Genomic DNA, 27,833 nt, shown 5'->3' with positions numbered 1-27,833 from the left:
TAACATGTTAGTGTGCATGGGTGGATCACCAAAAAGTTCATCTAGTAGTTTTCCGGTATTTCTCATGTGCCAAACTTACTTGACTCTTGTAGACTTTATTCAGAGCGTGCGTAGGCTTCTCCTGGAGATGCAGTCCAGCAGCTCACAATGTAGGGACTGACCAACCAGAGGAGCTCTGTGGTCCATTCCAGTCCAGTATTGCAGCAGCCCAGGAGTTTGTATGGAGCCAGAGACGGACAGGTCTTCCAGCTACTCTGGGCTGCGAAAGAGCGGCAGAGACTGAGCCTTTGGCGGCCTCCAGACAACATGGCCCCTTACATCCTAGTGTACCGCTCTCCAGTTAGCTTTGCAGCATGTGAGCAAAGAACCCTTGGGGCATTGGTACATCGCCAGGAAGATGAGCTTGCGGAGCCTGCAATTAATAATGATGGTGGAAGTGCCCTAGAATTGTCAAGATGTAGGTTGTCTTAGAAATGTGACGCTACTGGAAGTAGGTGGCTAAGAAATCCAGAGGGTTCTCCGAGGAGCAAGAAGTGAACTGCAGACCCCGAGCTGGCCTGACAGATAGATTCAACCAAGAACATGGTGATGGTTGGTACAGGGAATGCATTTGTTGGCCTAAATAGGCCCAGCCTGAGACCAAGGGCTGTGCCAAATGGCCTCGTGTTCATGGAGTGGAGGGATGTCTGTGTTACCATCTAGGTCAGCCTTTCTTTACTGGACTTCTTCAAGTGAGTCAAGCCTTAGAGCCCTATGACATCCATTATATGAGATGAACTAACTTCTCCTCTGTGCATGTGGAAGGGTACTAGTTATGCACCATCCACGGGAGAAGTGAGAAGAGTCTCTCAACAATTTTCTATGTGTTTGATTATATTAAGAAGCCCTAAGGGAGCTGAATCTTTAACGACTGGAACAAACCCCAAAGGTACCCCTGAAGAACTTCCCTCTGTACGTTGTGGCCATAGGAATCCTGTACCTAGCAACATCTTGATGCCAACAGAGCATGAATGAGGTGGGAGCTCTGGAGCTCTGCGCTGGGAGAATCGTGATGCCTTTGCATAGCTCTTCCACCAAGTACCCAAGAGAATTTACCTTTGACCCCAGGGCAGTGAGAAATCCTGGTGGACTCGGGTTTTCAGGAGCTAAGGGTACCTGTATTCATTGTCTGTTGCTGCATAACAAATTACCATGAAACTTAGTGGCTTAAAATAATGTTTATCATCTCACAGTTTCTGTGGGTCAGGAATTCAGGCAAGGCCAAGATGGGTCCTTCCCTTCAGGGTCTCTCACAGGCAGTGTTCAAGGTGTCAGCTGGGGTTGCAGGCATCTCAGGGCACGTCTCAGGGGGGACTCTCTTCCAAGTTCACTGACATGGTTGTTGGCAGGATTCGGTCCCTCACAGGCTATGGACCAGAGGCCGCTTTCAGTGCTTTGCCATGTGGGGCTTCCCATCATGGCAGCTTGCTTCAGCAAAACATACAAGCGAAAAAGATGGAAGTCACTGTCTTTTGTGACCTAATCACAAAAGTGACATCCCATCACTTTAGCTGTAGTCTGTTCCTTAGAAGCAAGACACCAGGTTTAGTCCACACTCAAGGCTAAGAGATTACACAAGGAGGTAGGTGCTGGGGGCCTTCATCTGCCCACCAAGAGCTCAACCAAGTTCCTAAGCAGTTCAATTCCCTGCCCTGGCCCACTTATCCCCTTCCCAGGATACTAGAATTTAATAACATGCTCAGCAGGGACTTCCCTGACAGTCCAGTGGTTAAGACTTCACCTTCCAGTGCAGGGGGCGCGGGTTCGATCCCTGATCGGGGAGCTAAGATCCCACGTGCCTTGCGGCCAAAAAACCAAAACATAAAACAGAAGCAGTAGTGTAACAAATTCAATAAAGACGTTAAAAAAATGGTCCACATCAAAAAACAATCTTTAAAAAAAAAGTAACATGCTCAGCAATTCAAAATGTGGCCGTGTCATGGAATAGCAGATCTCACTGTTATCTTAAGTGTCTTTTATGAGACGCAGGATTTCCATAACGCTAAGTGAGGGTGACTTGAGGCAAGAAGTAGGAGCAGTATATGTTTATGTGGATGAACCAATTAATCTGCATGTGAAATCCCAGTGAAGTTGACGCGAACTAAAAATTTCATGCCTTACAGTGTATAGTGTTGCCCATGAAATGAGATTAAAAGGAATTTCTGGTTTTACAGCTGTCATACTTTTTATACTGCTCGTGTTTTTCTCCTCTAAAGAGTCAAGTTTGAACCTAGAGGTCAATTACAGATTTGGCGTTTTATAGTTTTCGGTCATCTTCCTTTTCCGCATAGCTGAGAGCAGGCTTCCTTGCACAGAACTGAGCTGGGAAATGTATTAGGTATTCTCGGTCCCTGTCCTGAGGGAGCTGACACTCTGGAAAGGTCACTGGGCCAAGAGCTTTTCCCCTCTCGTCCTTTCTTCCTCACACACGTCAGCTTTGGGGGGGTGTTGGTGGCAGGAAAATGGGGAGGAGACGTGGTCTCCCTGGGACCTCTTCTGGGCTATAGTGGAGGACACAGGGGGACAGAGACGGAAGCGGGGACCAAGGAAAGGCTGTGCCACCCACCTGCAGGGAATCCAGGTGGTCACTGCCTTGGGGACAGTGTTCTCCCAGGAAACTAGCCCTACGTACCCCCGCTTCACAGCTTATGCCTGTTTCCCTTGGCCTTTGCAGCTGTAGAGTTCAGGCAAATGGCACACGTGGAGAAGATAACCCCTTCGTTTTCTATGTCTGGTCTGGCCTCTGGAGCGGGCTCTGGACCTGCGGGAATCGGAGGGACAAACTGTAGCTTTCTGCTTAAAAATAGGTTCACACGCCTCCCAGGGCCTCGTTGAAATCACCCTGTGCCCACCCTTTCAGGCTCCATCTGGGCGTAAGTGGGAGCCCCTGTTAGGATGTTCCTGTGGCGGCTCAGCCAGCAGTGTCCCAGTCTTGCTGTCACTACCCCGGAACGGCAGGCAGCCGGTCCCTCCCTGCTGGGTTCTAGAGCTCGGTAGAAGCTGCTCCTTGGGGGTGGTGATCGAGTGTGAGCCCAGGGGTCCACATGGTGTGCAGGGCCCATAATACACCTAGGGGACAGACGGCAGCTAGGGATACCCTGATGCCTGGAATGGTGCTGGCACGGAGAGGTGGTGGCTTGGTGACAAGGATATGCAGCAGGCCTGGGCTCACTAGCTGCAGTGAGTTACTTAACCTCCCTGCGCCTCAGTCTCCTCCTGAGTGAATCCATTAAACAGTGCACCCTCCCACAGGGCTATCTGTGAACCTTAAATATGCGAGGTGCTCAGGACAGCGCCTGGCAGCAGGGGTCACTAAGTAGTTGTTTAAAAACAATAAATGCTGGAGAGGGTGTGGAGAAAAGGGAACCCTCTTGCACTGTTGGTGGGAATGTAAATTGATACAGCCACTATGGAGAACAGTATGGAGGTTCCTTAAAAAACTAAAAATAGAATTACCATACGACCCAGCAATCCCCCTACTGGGCATATACCCTGAGAAAACCATAATTCAATAAGAGTCATGTACCGCCATGTTCACTGCAGCTCTATTTACAATAGCCAGGACATGGAAGCAACCTAAGTGTCCATCGACAGATGAATGGATAAAGAAGATGTGGCACATATATACAATGGAATATTACTCAGCCATAAAAAGAAACGAAATTGAGTTATTTGTAGTGAGGTGGATGGACCTAGAGTCTGTCATACAGAGTGAAGTAAGTCAGAAAGAGAAAAACAAATACCATATGCTAACACATATATAAGGAATCTAAGGAAAAAAAAAACAGTCATGAAGAACCTAGGGGCAAGACGGGAATAAAGACACAGACTTACTAGAGAATGGACTTGAGGATATGGAGAGGGGGAAGGGTAAGCTGTGACAAAGTGAGAGAGTGGCATGGACATATATACACTACCAAACGTAAAATAGATGGCTAGTGGGAAGCAGCCGCATAGCACAGGGAGATCAGCTCGGTGCTTTGTGACCACCTAGAGGGGTGGGATAGGGAGGGTGGGATAGGGAGGGTGGGATAGGGAGGGTGGGAGGGAGGGAGACGCAAGAGGGAAGAGATATGGGAACATATGTATATGTATAGCTGATTCACTTTGTTATAAAGCGGAAACTAACACACCACTGTAAAGCAATTATACTCCAATAACGATGTTAAAAAAAAAAAAAAACCTTCCCTGAGGTGGATAATTTCATCAAGGAAGTCACTGCCCAGCTCCCAGGTGGCAAAGGGTTGGCCCAGTGTGTCCCACCCCAGGCCTGGTTTCCACTGTGTCATGCTGCATATTTGTGTGACCTTTCCCCTTTCTCTAACTGCCCTCAGCCTCGCCTCTGGGGTGCCAGACCCCCGCTTCGAGAGTTTGCCTCCTAGACACAGAGCCATTGTCAGTTCTGGACATTTTAGTGATAATAATTATTATGCTGTACTCTCTGCTGCAAAGTTACTGGGTCTGCCTCTCCATCACTCCCTCCTGTTTTCACACTCGAGAATAAAATCCCAAATGTTTCTAATTTTTTTTTTTTGCGGTACGCGGGCCTCTCACTGTTGTGGCCTCTCCCGTTGTGGAGCACAGGCCCCGGACGCGCAGGCTCAGCGGCCATGGCTCACGGGCCCAGCCGCTCCGCGGCATGTGGGATCTTCCCGGACTGGGGCACGAACCCGCGTCCCCTGCATCGGCAGGCAGACTCTCAACCACTGAGCCACCAGGGAAACCCCCAGATGTTTCTGATTTATGACCTCATCTTTTCTCCCTGCTGCCCAGTGCTAAAATGGGGATGGTGATCATCATAACACTCTGTTTACGGGCTGCTGCCAGTTTAATGAGCTTGTGCAATAAAATAAAAGGCATGTGCACAGCATTGCAGTTCTGTGATAACTGACAGCCATCCTCACTTGGGGTGTTTCTAAATCCCCGCTTGGCACCTGTTCAGGTGCAGGGATGAGGCGGGATAGGCAGCAGAGCAGCGATTGGCTGGTGGAGAGATGGAAAGAGATGGAAGAGGAAGCTCTGACCCCGTGCCAGGGGTTAGCATCTCAGAACACCTCTCTGGAAGCGTCCTCAGCCAGTAAATGACACTGAACACTCAGGAAATGGATGGTTAGGAAACACTGTGAGACCCACCTGAACTTGGAGAAATTAAGTCAGTTGAATCTTTCTTTAAAAAATGAAAAGTCAAAAAGGAAACTACAGGTGGAGAATCAGCTCAGAGGAGCGCGCGTTATGCAGGAGCTGCTGTGGCGATCAGGACAGCAACCCAGGGCTGGCATCTGTCTCTGCACACAGCGGTGGTCCCGCCCTTCCTCCTGGTTGCACCCTCACACCCATCTTTCCTGCTCGCTAGCTCTTCTCTCCAGTAAAACCCCTGAATCTCTAATAAATTATAAACATGTTTCTCGTCCATCTGCCGGCGCCAGATCTCAGTGTTGGCAGCTTTTTCCATTTCCCTGGTGCCCCTGATAGATCTTACCGTTTGATGAATCTTTTAGATCCTCTCACAGGAAGCCCACGCACATTCTGAGTCCCCACCGTGGCCTGTTTTAAGGATTTTTCCTGGCCCCTTGGCCTTGTTGCTGCCAGTGCCCAGGGCTCGCGTCCAAGCGGGACTGCAGCCCCCCTGGGCCTTGAAGGGCAGGTGGCTCATGCGCAGGGCTTGGGGAGGTGGGCCCTGTCCCCTCGGGCTCCTGTGCCTTAACCAGGTTGAGTTCACAGTGGATGCTAGGGACAGCTACCACATTAGAAGTCACGGAACCTGGACGCAGCTCATCTCGGCCGCTCACCAGGTGTGTGAGCTTGGGTGAGATCCTGAGCCGCAGTTGCTCTCATCTGTGGAGTAGAGGTTCTCAGAGGCTGCTGTGAGGGTCCGAGGAGACGGAGGATGAGTCCAGGTACCATGAGCTGAGAGCAGGGGCAGGAGGAAGACAGTGCTGAGTGCTGGGAGCCGGGAGCCGGGATGCCCGTTCCTCAGAGCTGTGATGCACCGCCTCCTGCTGGCCTGCCCTCCCTTGGGCCTGTGCACACAGGAGGCGCTTATGGGATTTCTGCCCAGCCTCGAGGAAGAGCCCCTGTCCTTTATCCTGCAGGAGCAGGAGGCTGGAGGGGGCAGAGCCTCGGGAGCAAAGCAGCCCAGGCTCCAATGGACGCCTGTTGGGCCGAGTTCTGCCCACTTTAGGAGGTTGGACTGGGTCCTCTCCAAGCCCCTTCCTGCCTTGGCTGAGCTCTGAGTTTGTAGTTCTTGTCCAAAAGCACTGAACATTGCCTGGAGGCAATATTATTATTACACTAATATTTACCACAATGCAATAATATTACTCACCACCATTTACTCAGCAGCTATGAAACACCACGCGTTTTGCCTGTATTCTCTGCAATCTCCACAAACAAGCCTGAAAGGGAGGTATTTGTCCTCAGTTTACAGGTGACGACACTGAGGCTCAGAGAAGGTAAAGGGCGTGCCCAGGGGCACACAGCCAGTTTTCAGCAGATCCAGGATTCACACTGACGACACAGCCCAGGTTCCTTTCTCTGACACTGATGTTCTCTTTGCTCTCTTTACCGCCTCTTGCCTCCCAGTGCCCCTTACCCGCTGTCAGACAGGGCAGAACCACTCACTAAGGACGCCTTTCCAGCCTGTGCAAGAGCTGGCTCCACCCAGCGGGAGGAGGAGTCTGCAGATTTAAACGTGATGTTAAAAATAAGGATAGGGCTTCCCCGGTGGCGCAGTGGTTGAGAGTCCGCCTGCCGATGCAGGGGACGCGGGTTCGTGCCCCAGTCCAGGAAGATCCCACATGCCGCGGAGCAGCTAGGCCCTTGAGCCATGGCCGCTGAGCCTGCGCGTCCGGAGCCTGTGCTCCGCAACGGGAGAGGCCACAGCGGTGAGAGGCTTGCGTACCGCAAAAAGAAAAATAATAATAATAGTAATGATAGTCACTATTTGTCAAGCATCTATCATTACCTAACATACTAATAATTTAGGGGGAAAAATCTGCAAGTTAAAAGTTGTTGTCTCCACTCTCCAGGTGAAGATACTGAGTCTTAGAAAAGTAAATGTGGATGTCCAGCCACACGGTTGAGCCTCAGCTGCAGAATGGCCGTCACAGCCTTTTGTTCAAGTCAACCATGCTTATTGCACGTCAGCTACGATCAAAGCTTCTGATTACTGATGCTCTGGGAACGTTTAGCAAGAGAGCCTTGGGCCCGAGCTCTGTTTTACAGATGAGCAGACAGCAGCCTGCAGAGGTGGCTGGTTTACCCACCGTCTCGCAGCTGGTCAGTGGTATCCAGACCCCTGGGCCAGTATTCTGCCAACTGCCTCACTGGGCATCCGGCCTGCAGGTCCAGAACCATGCTGTGATGGGGATGCTGTACCCTGTTTGTGTCCATCTATCCCTGTCTCACCCTGTGAGATCCAGCACCTCCTCCTCCATGAAGCCTTCTTCACACTCACCCCACCCCTGCCCCATCCCCGGGCAGAGGTCCGCTTCCCTCTGCTCTCCCAGCACCACATGCATGCTGCTGCGTCACTGTGCGACTATACACCTGCCTCCCAGCTGATGCCTCCAAGGCAGGAAAAGGAGCCCCGTCCCCAAAAGCTCTCTAAGCGGGTAACTCCCAGTACCTCCTGCACCAACTTGGCCCCGAATAGCTTACCTCATAAAAGCTGGGATTTGGGATCCCATCACCACCCAGGGTGTGGAATGGGACGCCGTCTCCAGCGCAGTGCCCAGGCCTGACCCTCAGCGCAGCCCTGGCAGCACGGTCTTCTCAGTCATCGTGCTCGTCTGTCTTCTCCCGTCTCTGATGGAGGCAGGGAGGTTCTGCTAAGCTCTCTGTTTATCACCTTCCTATAAGGAGACAGATGATTATCCTTCCACTCCCTGACATCCCTCTCCTTCCTCTTGGTGCTGACAGTGCTCACTGCCGCCTACCCCTCTGCCTGGGTCCCTCCCAGCCCCTCCTTGCCCGCCATGGACCCTGCAGCACACCAGTCGAGGGACCCCCCCCCCCGCCCCAAGTCCACCTCTGCCAGCCCCCTGCCCTCCTCCCTCCCCACTGCTCCCAGCTTAGACTCAGGTCTGAATCCAAAGGTAGGCAAGTCCAAGGCCTCTTCTCACTAGGGGCCATTTCAAGGCATTTTCCTCCTCTTTTATAATGGTTATTTAATGAACAACAAATCACCCCCAAACTTTAGTGGCTTAAAACGACAGGAATCATTGATTGTCCTTATGGTCTCTGTGAGGTAGGAATTCAGAGCATCTTGGCTGGGCGGTTCAGGCTTGGAGCTGCTAGAGCTGCCATCATCTGAAGGCTTGACTAGAGCTGGTGGACTCACTTCCAGGGGAGCTCGTTCCTGTGTCTGGCAAGTTGGTGCCGGCTGTGGGCAGGAGACCTCAGTTCCAACACACGTCAGCGTCACTCCACAGGGCTGCTTGAGTGTCCTCACAGCATGGCAGCTGGCTTCCCTCCAAGTGGCCAAGGCAGAGTCTTCAGTGCTTTTATGATTTAGCCTTAGAAGTCACACACTGTCACTTCCATCATTTTCTATTAGTCCTATAAGCTAGCCCTGATTCAGTGAGGGACAGAACTATATACCTCCCCTTTTAAAAGCATAAAAGGCTAAGTCATCAGCTGACCTAGGAATGCATTTCCTGAATTTCTTTCTCTCTTTCTCCATGAATGGGCATCTGATATACTTATCTCTTGTTCTAGGGACATGGAGATAGACAAGGGTCCTTTCCTAGAGGAACTCATAGTCAATTGGGGGAGATAGTCCATCTTGAGAAGTGCCAGGAGAGAGATATGTACAAAATTATGGGAGCACAAAGCACAGGTCATTACCTATCTGGGGAGTATGGAACGCCTTTGCAGACAAGAGATATTTGCTCTGGGTCTTGAAGGATGAGTAGGAGTTCAACAGGTGGAGAAAAGAGAAAGGACACTGCTCCATGCAGAGGTAATAGTGAGAGCAGTGGCAGAAAGTTATGGCAGCATATGAAGTTGCAATTGTGGAAGGTCTTGAAGGCTGTGATAGGGAGTTTGGACTTTCTATATCAGGAGCCACTGAAGGCTTCAGGCCAGAGGAACACCTGGGCAGAGCTTTGTGGTAGACTGGACATGACTGGCAGGGGCAGAGGGTGGAGGCAAGATGACTGGTCAGGAGACTGCTGCAGGAATCCCCCAGAGGAGTAAGACTCTCTGAGCTGGGCCCATGGGGACTAGAAAGGAGAGGTGGGTTCAGCGGGTGGGGATTAATTAGTAGGTGGAGCTGACGTGATGTGGTGAGAGGTTGTCTCTGTGGGGGGAGCACAGGCAGGTCTGAAGGTCATGACCAGCCTTTCCACTGTCTCTTCCCCTGGGGCCTTCCTTTCCCAATTCTTGGCTCCTTGTGGCTGACCCATCCCAGTCTGTGCTCAGGTCCTGAGCACAACAGCCCTGCCTTGTCTGTGTAAGTCCTCTTATTTAGGGTTTGCTCTGGTAGGAAAAAGTGTTCAGAATTATTAGGGAGGCCAAACGGACGCCATGCCCATGGGCCTAGGATTGAGGTTCTTAAGTGTTTCAGGCCACAGACCTCTTTGAGAATCTACTGAAAGCTATGAACCATCTTCCCAGGGAAGAGAATAGAAACACATTTGTGTATACAAGTTTGCAAACAATGTCAGAGGGCTCACAGCCCCCTTGAAGTCCATCCTTGGGTCTCTGGATCCCAAGTTAAAAGCCCCAAGAAAGCCCCAAGAAAGCCCCAAGCCTAGGAAGAAATTAGAAAATGAGGAGAGGAAATGTTTGACTCACCAAACATCTGTTATTTACTTCCTCGTTTAATACCCCTGGAACAGCGAGAATCAGGAGGCAGCATTTACCCAGGATCGCTCCTGGTGGCCCCAGCCTCACTTGGTGGGTTTATTTCCATTATTATAGTAATTTTCAGGCTGCGGGCTACAATTTTTACTTGCAGTGAGGTATTAACTTGGTATTACCCCGCATGTAATTGTCATACAAAATGTTCCTGGACATGGGGAAGTGAATGCTCTTTCAAGACGGGGTTTTCCTACGAATGCTGGGTTTTAGGGCTCTGCCTCTTTAAATGTGCCAGATTTCGGTGTGTGTGGCCGGAAGTCAGGGGTCAGCGTGGTGTGGTGGGCTGGAGCTGCTGGCCCAGAACACAGGGAGGCCTTGGCAGGCTGGGAGAGACACAGGCTGGGCAGCAGAGCCCAAAGCTCGGGGGTGGGCTTATGTGGCTACCAGGAACTATGTGCTGTAACCCAGGCACGCGGCAAATCCCACATTTATGTTCTGTACGTCGACTTAATTCGACTCCAAGCCCAAGTTTCCCCGAGGTGGTGGGAGATTCAGCTCTACTCATTCTCGGAGCTTCCTGGGCTCCCCCGTAGGGCCAGGTGGGGCCCTGGGGTCTTACACAGCGCTGTGCAGCTGGAGGGGGCCCCACCAGACACCAGGCATCTGTCCACGCCAGTGATGCCCTTGGTTCCAGCCCTTGAGATCTGCTTTGTCTCTAAAGGTCTTCTTGTCCCGCTGCCTTGCCTTCCCCAGATGCACCCTGCTGGGGTACTGCACGGACCTCCCTCCCACCAGCATCATCATCACCTTCCACAACGAGGCCCGCTCCACCCTGCTCAGAACCATCCGCAGGTAAGAGCTTTCCCGTGTGTCAGCCTTCCAGGCTGGCACTTGGCGAGGGCATGTCTGCCCACGTGGGGAGGGGGACCAGTTCAAGTGTTTCTAAGTACCTGCCAGGCACTGTTCAGGACACTCCACATGTATCCGCTAGTAGTCACTCCTCACGCTCCTATGAGGGCGGCTATTATCCCATTATACAGGAGGAAAGATAGAGGCCTGAGGCATCGGGTTACTTATAGAAGGTCACTGGAAGTCATAGAGGACTTGGTCCCAGAGCACTTGCCCTTAACCACTGCGTAGACTGCCTCTAGAACATGAGTTCTCATTTTCACAGATGATGAGGAAGCTGGGGCTCTGAGAGGCTGAGTACATCCTCCACCCCCAGCATCAGTCTGGGATTAGAACTGGGGTCTGCCAAAAGCATCCAAGAGAGACTCCTTGCCTTCCAGGCTGACCTCTTCTTCTCCTTGGAGGAGTCTTCTGATGCCACGCACCTCCATCCCCCTCAACACATGCTCACGCGCATGCACGCACACACACACACACACACACACACCCATCAGGGCCTTCTTCTGGGCTGCTTCTCTGCACATCTCTACTCTAGCACTTAATGCATTTTTCCCAGATGTAATCCTCAATGAACTCCTGACGGGTAAGGCCTGTATCTTATTCATGTCTTACCTAACCTCCCTGTGGCATGATAATTAGTCCTACGGCATAGAGCTGCTTTGGTTAATTCAGGTAAAGGACTGAGACTGTGCTGGCACAGAGCAGCCATCCCTGTATCTGCATAGCTAGTGAGCTCTGAAAAGAAAAGAGGCTCTGGGGTACCTAAAAAGGCACCACACTTGGAGTCTGAAGACCTGGGTCAAGTCCCCACCCTACCACTTCCTTGCCTTCTGACCTTGGATAGGTCATTAGCCACATCTGGAAAGATGGTGATAGAAAGGTCTTTCATGTTTCAAGTTCTATCACATTTCCCACAAGAAGACATTACCCTGGGACATTTGGGGGCCATTATAATGTGGGGACCCCAGGTCCCCCATGCTTTCCTTACACTACGTTTATGTTCTCAGGGGCACTTCAGCTGCTGCCCTCAGACTCACCCCTCTCAGCTCTGACACTTATTTCTCGTTCTCTTCCTGCTGCTTCTCCGTCTCTTTATAACAGTGATGATGGTACTTTATGATAATAATACTAACATGTTAAACGTATGCTGAGCTTTATGGTCCACAGAACATTTTTTTTTTTTTTTTTTTTGCGGTACGCGGGCCTCTCACTGTTGTGGCCTCTCCTGTTGCGGAGCACAGGCTCCGGACGCGCAGGCTCAGGGGCCATGGCTCACGGGCCCAGCCGCTCCGCGGCATGTGGGATCTTCCAGGACCGGGGCACGAACCCGTGTCCCCTGCATCGGCAGGCGGACTCCCAACCACTGCACCACCAGGGAAGCCCCACAGAACACATTTTATCTCTCACTTCAGTTGGAGCCCCATCGAACCTTGTGAAGTCCAGGTGCACGTAGTGAACGGAGGCCAAGTCCACAGAGCTGGGAAGCACAGGAGCCAGGATTCGGGTGTCTGACTTCCTGGGTGGAAGTGGGGAGCAGTAGGGGTGCAGCCCCAGCGCCTCTGTCTGCCAGCCTGACGGAGGGCTTCCCCCGAGGCCCTGGTGCCCTGCACTCTGCAGGGGACTTGGGGCCCATCAACACCATGCTCTTCAGAAGGCGCCGTGAAGTACCAGACTGTACCGCCAATTCTGCTGGGCGCTTTGCTGAGAGAGCTCAGGACCTCTTTCCTGCCTCTCAGGAACTTCAGTGTGAGCCAGGCCCCTGGCTCAGACCCAAGTGTGATGCATGAAAACATCAGAATTAGGGCCCGAGAGCCAGGTATGACCAGACGGGCATTAACATCATTAGCAGGCAGGGCGGAAGTGAATTTTAGGGTTGGAGGCAAGCAGATTACTTCTAGGAAATTCCGTGGCCAGGTGTCCTTTGCCTTGGGAATCCGTACCTCCCTTTTACTCCCTATCCTGTTGCACAAATAAATCGCTAGCCACTGAGAGAGAATTGAATGAAGATTACTTCCTATCTCACTTTTGTTGATGCAAGGATCTTTTCTAAGGCATCTTTTCATCTTTAACTTTCTAGAATTCTCATGGCTTTGCTGCCAGGCTCTGGCAAGGGAAGGATGCTCGAGGAACTGGGAAGGACCGAGTTGCCCTCTCGTCCCTGCCATGCAGCGCCTGGCCAGGCCTTGGTCCCTCTGCCCATCCCTGCCCAAGCTCCTGCGTTAGCCGGGGATGGGGGGTGGGGGAAGGCACACATGGGGGCGCTCAGAGCCAGGCAGAGGCACGATGTAGTGGGTGATGGGGGGAGGGAGAGAGAGTCACAGCCTTGATGAGTTCGGGGACTTTTCTCACTTAAGGACTGAGAAAAGCCCTGAAGAATGGTTTATCTTGACTGGTGTTGCCACAAGACCCCGTGCATATGTGAGACCCAGGGCCGCCCCCTTCTCCTGGAGCATCCTCCGGCCCCCTGCCTCCCAGGGGGGCTCCGGACCATGCTGACTGGCCAGTTTGTATCTTGAATCTCCTTGCTGTGGCTTTTGGTAATAGCCTAGATTTAGAGGAGAAGTCTCTCAGATTGAGGTGGTTAAGAGATTGGACCCTGGGGCCAGATTTGCCCACTCTGCCCTTACCAGCTGTGTGACCTTGGGCACCTCCTTCACCTCTCTGCCTCAGTTTCCTTTTCTGCCAAACAAGGAATACTGGTTATAACTGCCTCACCTGATTGTGGAGAGGAGTGAATGACTTCAGGTAGGTGAAGGCCTTGGAACAGTGCCCGGCACAGTGAGGCTGGGTAGGCAGCAGGGTTCTGAGGCTGTGGCTCTCAAGCTTGAGCAGACATCAGAATCCCCTGGAGGGCTCGTTAAAACGTGGTTTCTTGAGCCCCATCCCCACGTATTCCAGCTCAGTAGGTCTAGAGTGGGGCCCAAGACTTTGCATTTCTAACAGGTCCCCAGGTGATACTGATGCTGCTGGTTCTGGGATCACGCGTTGAGAACCGGTATCGCCATCATTGTCAGTCCTCAGATTCCGGGAGCAGCTGCTGGGCACCAGGCAGGGTGCTAAGCTCCTTTTCTGTGGCTGAGGCAGTGTGCTGACAGTTCAGTACTTCCTGAAGCTCTCCGGTTAGTGAATGGCAGATCCACAGACACAGCACTCGAACCCAAGTCGGTCTGACTCCAGAACGACTACACTCAACTGTCAACCGGCCCCAGGTCTTCATTCAACTGGTAGTTATGGAACGTCTGATAAACGCTGCCTGCCTGTAGCCCCGTGCAGTTCTCAAAGCAATTTCAAATACATTTCCTCATTTCACACACACAATAGCCTGTGAAGTAGGTCAAGTATTAACATCACCTGCCTTTGCAAGGAAGCTGTAATTACAGATGGAGATGAAGGCTGGGACCCTCCCGGTGTCTTGCTCAGGATCGCATAGTAGTGGATGGTAGAGGCTGCCTGGCCTCCCACGCTGCTGTACCTGCCATCTCTCAGGGGGTTCCGGGGGGCCCCATGGTTAGGGTGCAGGTGGGCAGAAGGTGTAGACACTGCCGGCAGCCGCCCTCTGGCAGAGAGCGAGCTGTGGATAGGAGACTCAGGATAATTCCCAGGACAAGTGTGACCCCCGATGCGCCCATGAGGCGAGCACTCACTCCCCTGCGAGGCTGTGAAAAGAAAGGGCTCAGAACAGTGCAGTGGGGGTGAAGCAAGGAAAAAGTCGGGCCCTGGAGGAAAGGGAGGGTCGGCTTGGCTGTAGAGGGACTGGTGAGCTGTCCTGGCGGAGAACTGGTGAGACCAAAGGAGGGAGATGGAAGCCACCAGGGTCCAGGGGATGAGGGTGGGGTGTGCAGAAGAGAGGACCCAGGGGGACCATCTGGGCCGAGCCAGGTCCCCTGGGCTGGACTTGACCTGTCTCCTTCTCCAGCCACCCCAGGCACCCAGAGCTCCTGCCCATCTCAGGCCCTCCCAGCCCCGAGTCACTTTTTCGGTGCCCCTACCATCACTCCAATTGCTCTGTTTAGAGGAGCAAAAACCAGCCAGGTGTCACTAGGAAATGGTGTAATTAGCACTTACCGCTGACGATTTCATTCTTTTTTTTTTTTTCTTTTCTTTTTTAAACCCTGGACATTTTTCATTCGCTCATCATCTCTCAGTTCAACGAGCACAGAGCTGCACGCGATTTACCTTTTGATGTTCACAGAAGACAACTCTTGAATTTCAAAGAGCCGGCAGGGATTTGGGGAGATCGCGTGCAGAAGCTACAGCCGTAATCAAACCTCATTAGAGGGTATTCTTCCAGCAACTTTTCCCTCTCTCTCAGCCTCGCTCTCCCCATCCCACTCTGATTAGAGGGCTGGTTGTTGGGTTTGGTGTGTTTCCTTTCGGATGATTGTGGCGAGGGTTCCCTCCCAGCACCTCCTGCCTGCCCTGTCCCCACCTCCCAACAGCGGGCTCAGGGCTTGGGGTTGGGGTTCCTCTCTCCCCCTCACACTAGTTGCCATGGTGAGAACTACGGTTTCATGAATAAAGGTAGCTCCAGGCGAAGTTCTCCTCCTGGAAGGTCTCTGCATCCTGCTTAGAAAGGACAGCTCACCAGAAACAGGGCTCCGGTGCACACACGCCTCCGCCAGCGCCCATCTGAACCCCGTCCTCAATACACGCAGGGTGCTGGCTGCCCCACGGTGGGTGGTGTGGCCCGGGAATGTTTCTGCGGAACCGTGCAGTTTGGCACGTTCAGGAGAAGCAGGATCCAGCCATCTCAGGCCTGAAACCCAGAATGAACCCAGAAACCTAACCTTGCCCTGTGGGTACAGATCCACAGCACAGGAGAGGAAATGAAGTCAATTCAAAAGTCACCACTGATGCACAGAACAGTAATAATTGCTACACTTTTTATCACTGTTACCAGCAGACACTGTGCTAAATGTTTTAGAAACAGTCTCCTTTAATTCTCCCAACAGCCCTGTGAGTGATAGGTACTATTATTATCCCTGTTATACAGATGGGAATACTTTACTGCACAGAGCAGTAAAGTAACCTGCCCAAGGTTACACAGCCTGTAGTAAGTAGCTCCTAGAGCACAAGCTTCTCACAGAGCTCACATCTCCTTTGATCCTCATCATACACCCAGCGCCCAGCACATAGTAGGTGTGCACTAAATGGAGTGAATGGTCATGGGCCAAGGCACAGCTGGACTCTGGCAGTACAGACAGTAGCTTGACAAGGCCCCTGCCGCCGGGGAGGTGGCCATTTTGATGGGCCGACAAAACCAGCCCTTGGAGTCAGGCTGGCGTGAGAGCCGCAGGAAGCTTCAGATACAAACAGCTGAGGGACCCCAGAGGAGGAAGCAGTTCATTCTCACCAAGTGGCTTGGAAAGGCGCTAGAGAGGAAGTGACATTTGAATGGATCCTTGTGGCACAGGAGGGGCATTTCACGCTGTGGCAGCGGTAGGAGAACGGCCCTCGGTTGTAACAAGCAGGATGTCTCCAGATAAAGGCACTGGGCACGAGGAGGCTGGAAAGAGGGCTGGCTCCAGGTCGGGAAAAGCCGTGAAGAGCGTGCTGAGGGTTTGGGGTGTAGATTGTGGGGAGCCTTTTGTCAACCTGTGCACTTGCATTAGTGAGGAAAGTCACACGATCGGAGGTCAGATCTATGCTTCAGAAAGCCCACTCTGGAGGTCACGGGAGGATGGCCTGACAGGTCGGGCTACTGAAAAAAAACAGGCAGAAGAGGTTGGATCAGGTTGGAGGTATAAGAGGTGAAGGTGATCTGAGTGATACTTTTCAAGGAAAGCCAGCACATCTTGGTCCCTGGTGTGATGCAGGATTTCGGGGAGAGGGAGGGTCGTTGAGGGTGGCACTGGATCTCTGGGTGCTAGGTGGGTGGTGGTGACATTCACTAAGACACAGCAGAGGTGTGTCCCAGTGGCTCACAGTGAGCTGTGTGACTGGACAAAGTTTTTCGGTTGTTCTGAGTTTTATTCTTCAAATGCACTGGTGTCTATTTAAAGCTCAGGTCCAGGGCTTCCCAGGTGGCGCCGCGGTTGGGAGTCCGCCTGCCGATGCAGGGGACGCGGGTTCGTGCCCCGGTCCGGGAAGATCCCACGTGCCGCGGAGCGGCTGGGCCCGTGAGCCATGGCCGCTGAGCCTGCGCGTCCGGAGCCTGTGCTCCGCAACGGGAGAGGCCACAACAGTGAGAGGCCCGCGTACCGCAAAAAAAAATAAAGCTCAGGTTGATACATGTATTTGCCGCTGGAAGTCATGACGATCTTTCCTCTTTCAATCTCACAGCATATTAAACCGCACCCCTATGAATCTCCTCAAGGAAATCATATTAGTCGACGACTTCAGCAATGACCGTAAGTACCATCGCTCTCCTGTGCTGTGGACACAAATGTCTGTTCCCAGCCCCTGTGTAACCAGCAGAGGTGAGCCCACTGCTTCCCTGGGGGTGGAAGAAGCCTGGGTTTATAGTAGGTTGGAAGACACTGAGTGTCCAGGCGGGGCTCAAGGAGTACATAAACCTTACATTTGAGAAACAATGGCTTGGGTTCTCTGCCATGAGTCTTTGAGGATCTAACCAGATCAATTCAGTAGATTCTTGATGGGTTTGGTGTGTGTATGCATGTGTGTCACTGCCCCCAACCTACGTTCCTGGACTTGAAGAGACCCCGTACCTTCAAAGAGACCCCAAGCCCTGAAGCAGGGCCCATGACTAGAGATTCCTCACTCATATACTCTGATAATCCATCAGCCTGAGCTGAGGCCACCTACCCTCTTCCTTTCATTCCCACGGCAGGACTCATGGGGAGGGGGGTTCAGTTTTGGGGACATCCCATCACTTGGCCATGACACAGTGAGCAGCTGCCTTCCAACCTTCCAACCACTGGTCATTACCATCCCCTAGTCCTCCTGTCCAAGAACCTGGGTCCCACCCAAATTCACAGTCCAAGTCCACTTTCCCCGAGAAAAGCACGAGGGAGGTTTCAGACACCGGTGTGTTCAGTTTGACGATCAGGTACGATCATCGCAGAAGCACTGTTACACTTCAAGTACGGATATTGCTGGCTCCTCTTCCGAGAGCTGTCATCCCAGCCCCAGTACTGCTGCAGGCAGTCAGCCACATGCATGCAGGACCGCTTCTTCCCAGTGACAAACCAGGGGAAGCAGGTGATGGCCGCTGGGGACAGCTCCGAGTCCCAGAGGAGTGGAGTCTCTCCCCACCAGCCCTGATGCCTGAAGCTGGGTGTCGGAGCCACTACCACACTGGGGTCTGCTGTAGGAAGGCTGGAAACCCACACCTCTGACACAGCCTCAGAACCTTGGAAGTCATGCACAAATGGGTTGTGCACCAGATCCAGGGTAATCAGATCGGACTTGAGTTCTGAAACTCAGTGATCTGATCTCCCTTCCCTAGTGAGAAAGGGGTTGGAGCTGGGGAGACACTCGTCCTGCTGGGAGGTAGCTGGCACTGAGGCTGGAGACGGGAATGCTGTTGGATTCACTTAGAAGCAGAATAGCTTAGTGGTTAGAGCATGGCCTCTGGAGCCAACTGCCTGGCTTCAAATCCGAGACCTGTCACTGACTCACTTACTAGCTGTGTGCCTTGGGCAAATTATTGACCTCTATGCACGTCAGTTTCCTTGCCTATAAAATGGGGATAACAATGATATATATGGCTTACTTACATAAGGATGAACGTGTTAACGTATTTGAAGTGCTTAGAACAGCGCCTGGCTCCGAGGAAGCTCCTCTGAGTCTTTGTGGTCACTCTGTAGAGTCCAGACCCAATCAGAGAGGCTGAGGTTGGCCAACCAGTGAAGCAAAATCAAAACTTACGCTGTGGGGTTCAGAGCCAAGGAGTGCTGGGGCAGGCCGGCATGCCAGGGCGACCCAGGGTGAATGCCTAGGATGGGTCTCTTGCCTGTCCCAGCACATTTCCCTGCATGGTGGAGAGCTGAACCAGCTCTGGGTGATGGGATACACCGGATGGATCCCCTAACAAATAGGGTCTCCTGTATTGAGTCCATGAACTGAAAGGAAACTCCAAAATTTGTCTCATCCATTCTCCGGCCTCCCAGTGGCTTTTTATCAGGCCCCATGTAAGTGAATAGGACTCTGATCATGCTTTGAATGATCTATAAAAAAGCAGAAATGTCCCCAGGTGACCATGCCAAGATTTCCCATCTGGCAGTGTTCCAGCGAGTACGCAGGTGCCACTGTGTGACTGACCTGCTCCAAAGTGGCCCCCTTGCGGCCACTTTGCACAGACTGGGCCACGTTGTATTTTGCTAACTGTGGTCAGTCAGCCCCATCCAAAGCCCACAAACACCCTGGCTTCAAGGCAGGGCACCGCGGTTGGGGGTGGGGACGGCAGGCAGGGCTGCCACTCACCTCCACCCCCAGGCGCTCAATCCACGTGACCTCTTGTCTTTGCAGCCGAGGACTGCAGACAGCTCATCAAGCTACCCAAGGTGAAATGCTTACGCAATAACGAGAGGCAAGGTGGGTCTGTGCTGCTGGGCGGGGCCGGGGTGGGGGTGGGGGTGGGATGCGTTTGGGCGCGTGTTCTGTGTGGTCCCAGACAATGGAGCGACGCTGGCGCCCACTCGGCCGATTGTCCCTCCTGCAGGTCTGGTGCGGTCCCGGATCCGGGGTGCCGATGTTGCCCAGGGCACCACCCTGACTTTTCTCGACAGCCACTGTGAGGTGAACAGGGACTGGCTCCAGCCCCTGCTGCACAGGGTCAAAGAGGTGAGCGAGGTGGGTTCCGTGCCCCCCACTTCCGTAAGCTCAGGATTTCACATGTGTCCTCAATCCCTTGGGGAGTGGGTGGGACAGATTGCTGTCCCCATTTTATAGATGAAGAGAATGGGGGAGAATGGCCTTCCCCGGGGTCGCCCAGCAGGCAGCGGTGGAACAAAGCCCAGGACCTCTTCTTTGCATCACACTGTCACCCACAGCAGGCCTGCAGGCGGGGCTGCCGATGGCTGGTACATGACACACGCAGCTTCCTGGCCAAGAGAACTGCCCAGAGCGATTTCTCCCAGACATTAGAAAGTTCCAGAAAGGGAGTGCTGATGAGTGTCATTTGTGAAAAGGAGGCAGTGGAATTAACCAGGCCTCATAATGCAAATCCTGAGGCTTCTGACTTATCTCCAGCCATGTGTCACCCTCATCCAAAGGCCAAGGTGGGAGCCGGGGGTGGATGCTAAGAGACCTGAATTCCTTGCCTCTGTCTGCCCTTAAATTACCCTAGAATTCTGTCTACTTTCTCTCTCTGGGTCTCAGTTATTTCTCTTGAAATTAAAAAAAATTTTTTTTTTAATTTTCCCATCATTATTTTATATTCCCAAAAATCCATCCACCCCTCCCCTGCCTTGATCTGCAGAAAGCACTGCATGCTTAGATGCCAGTGTCTGTGACTAGCACTTATGCTGTTCATTTCCTCCCTGAGTTACTGTCTCCTGCAGCTGCTCTGTGAAGTCGGGTATTTTTAACATACCCATTTCACAGGTGAGGATCACAGGGAGAATCATATAATTGGGGCTGATATTTCCTACCCGGTACCACCAACACCAGGGGCCTCATTGTTGCCTCAACAGCATCTCCCCTGTGCTGTGGTTATTTCCTTCTCGCTCTTGAAGGTGCTCCTTGACTCCTATTGCAAAATGACGGTTTTCAGAGGATGAAGGAATTGAGATGTGTGAACCGCTCAGAGTACTGAGAAATCCTTACCAACTTTGTTCATCCATTGAGAGAACCTCGGTGGGTGTACAGAGTTCCCACACCTGGGCCTAGATGTTAAAACCCATCCCGTGACCACTTTCTCTGAGATCGGGAGGGCTCGTATAAGTGTGTGACATAACCAGGTGAAGAGATCTGGATGGAAACATAGTCGGTTATGAGCAAACCATTCTGTGGAGGGGCTTGGCCCGGCGCTGGAGGCCCTTCCACGTCCTCCCCTCCCTTTGTGCGCCATCTACGAATGCAGCGAGGCCCCCAAGCCTAACACTCTTACAAAGCTAGACTACTCCTCCTCCCTGCCCGTGCCCGACACGCCCACTGCTTCATCTCCCTCTAAGCCCTTCCTGTCCCTGGATGCCCTTCCCCTCCTCTCCACAACCCCCTTGCTCTCCAGGGCCTCACCCATATCTCCCCTCCTCCAGGAAGTCTTTCCTGACTGCGTGGCCAGCTGGGATCACTCCCAGCAAGAATTGCCCACTTAGCCCTACAACTTCCTTTTCTGGGTTTAGTTCTCTGTCTCCCTTAACAGATGACAAACCCAGGGCGGCACCAATCACCTCACTGTGGTCACAGAGTCAGGTGCTCAGTGTTTGGAAATGATAATAATAATACGAAACTAGATGCAACGGGAGGTGATAAGGTTGGAATAGGAGGAAAACGGGCTCGCTTCGTGCCTCTAAGTTAACTACCAGACATTTATCGAACACCTATTTTGGGCAGAGTTTCGAGGGAGAGTTGGGATGGACCATGGAAAAGGAATCCACACCCTGCTTTCTTCCCCAACCCGGAAACTTTTTTTTTTTAACATCTTTATTGGAGTATAATTGCTTTACAATGGTGTGTTAGTTTCTGCTTTATAACAAAGTGAATCAGTTATACATATACATATATCCCCACATCTCTTCCCTCTTGTGTCTCCCTCCCTCCCACCCTCCCTATCCCACCCCTCTAGGTGGTCACAAAGCACCGAGCTGATCTCCCTGTGCTATGCGGCTGCTTTCCACTAGCTATCTCTTTTACATTTGGTAGTGTAGATATGTCCATGCCACTCTCTCACTTTGTCCCAGCTTACCCTTTCCCCTCCCCGTGTCCTCAAGTCCACTCTTAGTAAACCCGGAAACTCTTCAAACCGTGTTGTTTAGGGTTTTCATGGAGGTTTCTTTACATAGGCATGGTTGATGAAATCATTGGCCATTGGTGGTTGAGCTCAATCTCCAGCGTCTCTCCTCTCCTTGGAGGTGGGGGGAAAATGGGGAAGGGAATGTGAGGGGGTTGGGCGTGGGGCTGCAATTTCCAGCCCTTTAATCACATGGTTCCTCTGGGAACCAGCCCCCCCTCCTCCAAGAGTCCCCTCATTAGTATACACTCAGAAAGAGTGAAAACGGCTTATTATGAGAACAAAAGATACTCCTGTCACCCCCAATCAGTCAGGAAATTCCAAGAGTTTTAGGAGGAACAGAGGCTAAATTCAGATTTCTTTTCTTATCACAGTGTCACAGTATACACCACATTTTGTTTATCTACTCACCCACTGATGGACATTGGGGTTGTTTCTGCCTTTTTAACCATTGTGAATAATGCTGCTACAAACATTTGTATACAGGTTTTCCTCTGAGTACCTGCTTTCAATTCTTTGGGGTACATACCAAGGAGTGGAATTGCTGGGTTGTGTGGTAATTCGGTGTTTGACCTATAAGGACCTCCAGGCTGATGTGTCCCTGCAGGATGCTTTCCTCGGGCAGCCTTAATGAACCTGGAGGCCCTTTCCTTCCCCGTGGCGCTGAGTCCATCTCTGAAGGCCTCTTTGAAAAAATGCTCTCTTGTGTATCCCTGCACAGCAGTCCTCCTCTAGGAGTCATGCGGCCCCAAGAGTGGGCTCAGCCCCCCAGGCCAAGCTCCCAGTGCCCACCACTGTCTGACCTAAAGCTTTCATGGCAGAGGGTTGCTCAGACAAACCCCAGACTGTGGTCCCACCCTCACCTGCAGAGGTTTTCACCAGACCCCGACTCTTGATAACGAGATGGTTCTGCTGAGACATCCCCTTCAGGATGGGGAGTGTGGGCGTGTGTCAGCCTCTGTTTCCACGTGTCTCGTATGTGTCTCATCTCAGAGTAAAACGTGATTTGATCTTGTGAGTGGAAGTGGAAATTTTAAGCTGTAATTGGAGTTTGGGATTTTCAAAAATAGAAATAGATAAGGAAGAGGTTGGGCTTGAGCTGTCAGAAGCTGTCCTCAGCTGGTGTTTTCCACATGGAAAATCTCTTTGATTTCCCTTCCTTCCCTTCAATTACATGATGATACTTGAAACAAGCACCAAGTTGTTAGGGTTTTTTAAACAGAGGCTTCTTCCCTGCCACCCTTATCTACATATTCCTTTAGCAGGAAGAAGAGATTTTAAGAAATTTCAATCCCTGTAGCATTTGGCAAATTGATACAAATAATGGCTTACATATGCTTCAGAGCCCTTTCACATGCTTCCTTTCTTGTTCCTTCCAAAAGCCCTGTTAGGAAGGCAGGATAGTTTTGCAAATTATAATTTGCCTTTACTTCATAGATGAAGAAACAGAGTTCCTCAGAGTGTGCTGATTTGCTTAAGGTCAAACGTATTCTAGGGCTTCCCTGGTGGCGCAGTGGTTGAGAGTCCGCCTGCCGATGCAGGGGACACGGGTTCACGCCCCGGTCCGGGAAGATCCCACATGCCGCGGAGCGGCTGGGCCCGTGAGCTATGGCCGCTGAGCCTGCGCGTCCGGAGCCTGTGCTCTGCAACGGGAGAGGCCATAACAGTGAGAGGCCCGCATACCGCAAAAAAACAAAAACAAACAACAAAAAAAACCTATTCTAGATGTCAGAACCAGAATGGGAACCCAGGTCCCTGACCCCCCTCTCGCTCCCCCATCCCTCCCTCCAGGCTAGCAGACACCCCACACTGTACTCCTCTGCTCTCCTGTCCACCACCTTCCCTAGACAGCAAGAGCTTATTCATCTTTGTACCATCCACAGTCCCTAAACCGTAGTAGGTGCTCAGTGATGCTGGTGGATGTAATGAGTGAATGGTCGTCTCTAGAAGTTCTTTGGTTGCCCGTTTACAATGTGGTTTTAATTATATGAGATGGTGGAGAAAGAAGAGAGGTATGACTGGAGGGGTGATTGATGGCCATTGGCTCCCAGTGGGGCTTGGGCTTGGATTTGTATCGGAGGGGGGAGGGCGTGTTGTTCTGGATCTGCCGGGGATTTCACCAGCTGCCGTTGGAGCTTACCTGTGGACCTAGCCTTAAAGATAAAGCCACGGGAGCACACAGGTGGGGACCTGCAGTGGATCTGGGCATCTTTAGGGAGAGTCCATCCATCCCTGAGCCTGTGTGAGGAGAGGCCATCCTGCTCAGCTGTAATTGATCTACCTGCTTGGCCTCTAGCCATTGACAGTGTCCTCAGAGAGAGTTCATAGCTGCCCTCTTTTAGCCAATGCCAGCTGAACACCTGCTGCCCAGCCGGCTCTGGCCTGGGGCTGAGGGATACAGAAGTGGAGCAGATATGACCGCCAGGGTCACTCAGGGAGGTTTGTGTCCTGTCTTCGAGGGGTCATGTCTAACAGCTTCTGCAGCCCCCTCGTAAGGTTGGCTCCACATAGCACTTAGCCCCAAACGTCCCTCTCTGCCTGTCTGGCCTCCATGACTCTGAGCCAAGCAGCTGTCACAACCGTGTTGTGGAAGGACAGAAACCCTCAGAGCTTACAGAAGAGTACCCCAGAGTCTGTCACAGCCCTGGAGGCAGAGCCCATGGGGTGGCTTCTGGGGAAGCCTGTGGCCAAGGTAAGCAACCAGCATTTTATTTTGCCTTGCAGTTTACAAATATTGAGGAAAGATTAAAAATAAACAGTATTGCAGTTTGGGGTCCCCAAGACCACCCTCAGCTTCAGTAATTCACTAGAAGGACTGAGAACTTAGCAAAGACGCTACACACGTGGTTACTGTTTATTACCGCAAAGGGATGTGGATTAAAAGCAGCAGCGGGAAGAGGTGCATGGGGGGAGTTCCAGGCACGATCGTGCAGTTGTCCCCTCCCAGTGCTGGTGTGCGGGCAGCCCTTGCTTCCCCCAGCCAGGATGTGTGGCAACATGCACGGAGCATTGCCAAACAGGGGAGCCCACCCCAGCCTAGGTGTCCAGGGTTTTTATTGGAGGCCAGTCACAGAGACGTGGCTAATCACCGCCATGGTTTCCATGCCCCTCCAGGGGTCAGGTTGAGTTGGCACCCCGTGACCCAAGGCCGTCACCACAAACCTCATCGTTAGCATAGACTATCTGATGTAACCCCAGGGTCCCAGGTGAACAGACACTTTTATAGGCAGAACATGCCAAGGGCTTAGAAGTTGCCTCTCAGGAGCTGAGCAAGGGCTAAACGCATCTTTAGGTTAATCCTTTATGGCACAAGGGTTTTTACCTAAAGACTCAGTGAAGCTGTAGAGGCCCAAACTCAGCAGACAAAGGCAAAAAGAGGACTTTGTCAGACCCACAGAAGAAGATCAGTCTCTGAACTTCTGAGAACATTTCAGAGTTCAAGTCAGGAGAATATCTTTGGGGTGTGTCTCTGTGGAGATATTGGTGAGGGTGGTGGATGGCTGTGTGTGCGTGCAGTGTGTATATACACACGGACGCATGGTGACAGGGGCCCCAGAGCACTGTAGCAGCTGGGCAGGTGCTGTACAGGAAGCATCTGTGCACATCCCAGAGGGGGAAGCAATGCATTGAAAATGAGCATTTCCTTTCGCGGGAGCCAGTTGGCTTCAGAGGCACCTTGTCACTGTTGAGATGAGCTGTGTGTGGAGGCCAAGGGCCAAATTAAGTCTGTGAATGTCAAGGCGGGTGCTCGGTGAATCTGAGCTTAAAATTAGAAGACGGCCTTATTTATGGGAGAGATTGAATCAGGAAATTAAATGACTGCAAGAGAAACAGAAGTTCCTGCCCATGCTGACCGGGGGTGGTAGGTGCGAAGGATTGGAAAAGTGGTCCTGCCTTGTAGGCCCAGGCCTGTTGTCTCCTCCCAGCTGCTGGATTCCCATTCAGCCAGTGAGGCTCCTGGTCACAGCTCAGTTATCCTGCCCATGGGAGCCCAGTTTCCCCTCCTGCATACCAGTACGGGAGTGTTCATCCAGAATTAAGGAACATTTTAAAAACATACGCAGTGCCTTGATGGCCCCCAAGAACTGGTGAATTTGTCTTGCAGATATTGAAACTAGCCCCTGGATGACGTTGATGCTTATCAGCGGGGTAGCCTGGGGGAAGTAGCAAGCAATGAGGCCGGAAAGCTAGAAACAGGCCTGTTTTTGATGGTCTTGGATGCCAGGCTAAGGAGTTTGAACCTTATCTTCAAGGCAATTCAAGTTTTTAGCTGTTGAGCTACAGAGTGAGATTTGCAAGACAACTCTGTCAGCCACCTGTAGAACGAAAGGGAAAGGGGTGAGGTGAGGGTGGGGAGAGGAGCTGGGAGTCCACTGCCACGTTCGCCGGGCTCGAGGGGGTAAGGGAGAGTCGGCATCCATTCAGAAAAGCAGTTTTAGAGTTACAGTCGGCAGGATCCGTCCGGTTGATGGGCAGAGGTGTAGCTTCTTAAGGTAGCGCTGGGGAGGAAGGGGGGATATGTTGACAGAAATAGGGAACCAAGGGAAGGAGCGTGTGTGGGGAGAGGATGGTGAAGGCACCGCTGAAAGGCCGTGTGCGTCCACATGGAGGGGCCATCCACCCGAGCCTGGAAGTGAGGAGCAAAGTCAGGGCTGGAGGTGCAGGCTTGATTACCACAGGTGACAGCTCAAGTTTGGAATCTCTGGAGATGCTACGCATCAACTTGCCCGTGAACCATAGGCATAGAAGGTAAGTGTTGGGAAATTCCCACTGTGGAGGTGTGGCTTTGCTTCTTGGAGCTGCAGGCTTGAGGCCACCTTGCTGGCTGACTGTGTCCTCTGCCTCCTGAGAGCCCCATGGCACTGAAGGACTTCAGGGGTCCCCTTCTTCCTGACGTCCCTTTTCTCAGTGTGCAGCACGCCCCAGCCAGCCTCCCCGTGTCTCCGCCCTGACTACATGGCCACGAGAAGGCGCCCAGGAGTAAAGGAAAGGCTCGTAGCATTGTAGGCATCATACCTGGAGAGGTCGCAGTGTCTGTTGGCCCATTTTATAGATGAGAACATTGAGATCCAGAGAGGAAAGTTCTCAGTCAAGGCCCTGAACCCAGTCTCCGGCCCTCCCAGGGCGAGGCCCTACCAAGCCCTGGCCTGGCTCTCTTATGCCGCCATCTGAGCGTGCAGGCCTTCTTTTTACAGGACTACACGCGGGTGGTGTGCCCCGTGATCGATATCATCCACCTGGACACCTTCAACTACATCGAGTCGGCCACGGAACTTAGAGGGGGTGAGTGGGGCTAGCACCCTTGCCCAGTGAGGACTTTCTTTTTCTCCTAGTCGTTGCTGCCAAGGGGGAAAGTGAGAAAAATCACCTAGCCCTGCATCCTGTAATGTCAGTAGCCCCAGGGTGGCCCTCACCATGGGGACTGTGAATGGAAGGGCCGGGGGGGTGGCAGGTCACTCCTAGCCCCCTGAGCTCTAGCTCCAACACGGGGTCACTCCAGGGCCTGAGGATTCGAGGGAAGCAAGGGCCCCCCTCCAATGTGGGGCCTGAATTGTTCCAGCATCTCAGTATTGGGTGCCTCCCTCTCTTCAAGGCCCACCACAGTTCTGCCCAGGGCTGAGTGCTGGGCTCCTCAAGAGGGGTTTGGGGTGATTCAGCCCCTCACAGACCTCCTGCTTACACGCCCCCACTCCCGAGGCTCTTGGCCAAGGGCCACACTCCATAACTGTCCATAGTGTCCCCTTAGGTCCCACTCTGGGGCTCTGTCAACTCCCACTCTTTATCCTGTGCCCTTTGTTCCCTAAGTCCACCCAGCAGAGAAGCCTCAGAGAGGCAGTAGGGCGTAGAGAAAGAAGGAAGCCGGAAGGGAAATCAGGCAGCTATGTTGCCGACCAGCTTGGGTGAGACCTGTTATCCCTGCGACCACCTGGGAAACTGGGTACGTTCTTGAGCTTCTAGTAAAGGGACAGAATGAACAAGGTCTGCAGGTGCATCAGAGAGACCAAGTCAGCCATGTGGATGCTGTGTTTCAGGGTTTGACTGGAGCCTCCACTTCCAGTGGGAGCAGCTCACACCAGAGCAGAAGGCTCGGCGCCTGGACCCCACTGAGCCCATTAGGTGAGTCAGGGCAAGGGTTAGGGGTGGGCAGATTCATAACCACTTGGCCCTTCCCACTGTCACGCGGTATAGGGAAGCAGTCCGTGTGAGATGCTCACACGATTGGGCA

At 52.4% G+C, this 27,833-nt stretch overlaps 1 protein-coding gene across 2 annotated transcripts in view; it reads left to right on the top strand.

The window, feature by feature from the left end:
* Positions 1-27,833, top strand: part of GALNT14 (polypeptide N-acetylgalactosaminyltransferase 14) — a gene marked incomplete at its 5' end in the record, with an annotated part of 224,201 nt that overhangs the window by 153,311 nt on the left and 43,057 nt on the right. For both annotated transcript variants that reach the window (XM_082852068.1, XM_082852067.1), the window contains 6 exons: positions 10,597-10,695; positions 17,035-17,102; positions 19,183-19,248; positions 19,376-19,497; positions 26,803-26,890; positions 27,640-27,724. In XM_082852068.1, coding sequence (XP_082708194.1) covers positions 10,597-10,695; positions 17,035-17,102; positions 19,183-19,248; positions 19,376-19,497; positions 26,803-26,890; positions 27,640-27,724 — 528 coding nt within the window. The remainder of the gene's footprint in view (positions 1-10,596; positions 10,696-17,034; positions 17,103-19,182; positions 19,249-19,375; positions 19,498-26,802; positions 26,891-27,639; positions 27,725-27,833) is intronic.

This window comes from Leucopleurus acutus (genome assembly GCF_964270905.1).
Source record: "Leucopleurus acutus genome assembly, chromosome: 12".
In the NCBI taxonomy this organism is placed as follows: domain Eukaryota; kingdom Metazoa; phylum Chordata; class Mammalia; order Artiodactyla; family Delphinidae; genus Leucopleurus; species Leucopleurus acutus.
This window is presented reverse-complemented; position numbering and strand designations above follow the sequence as displayed.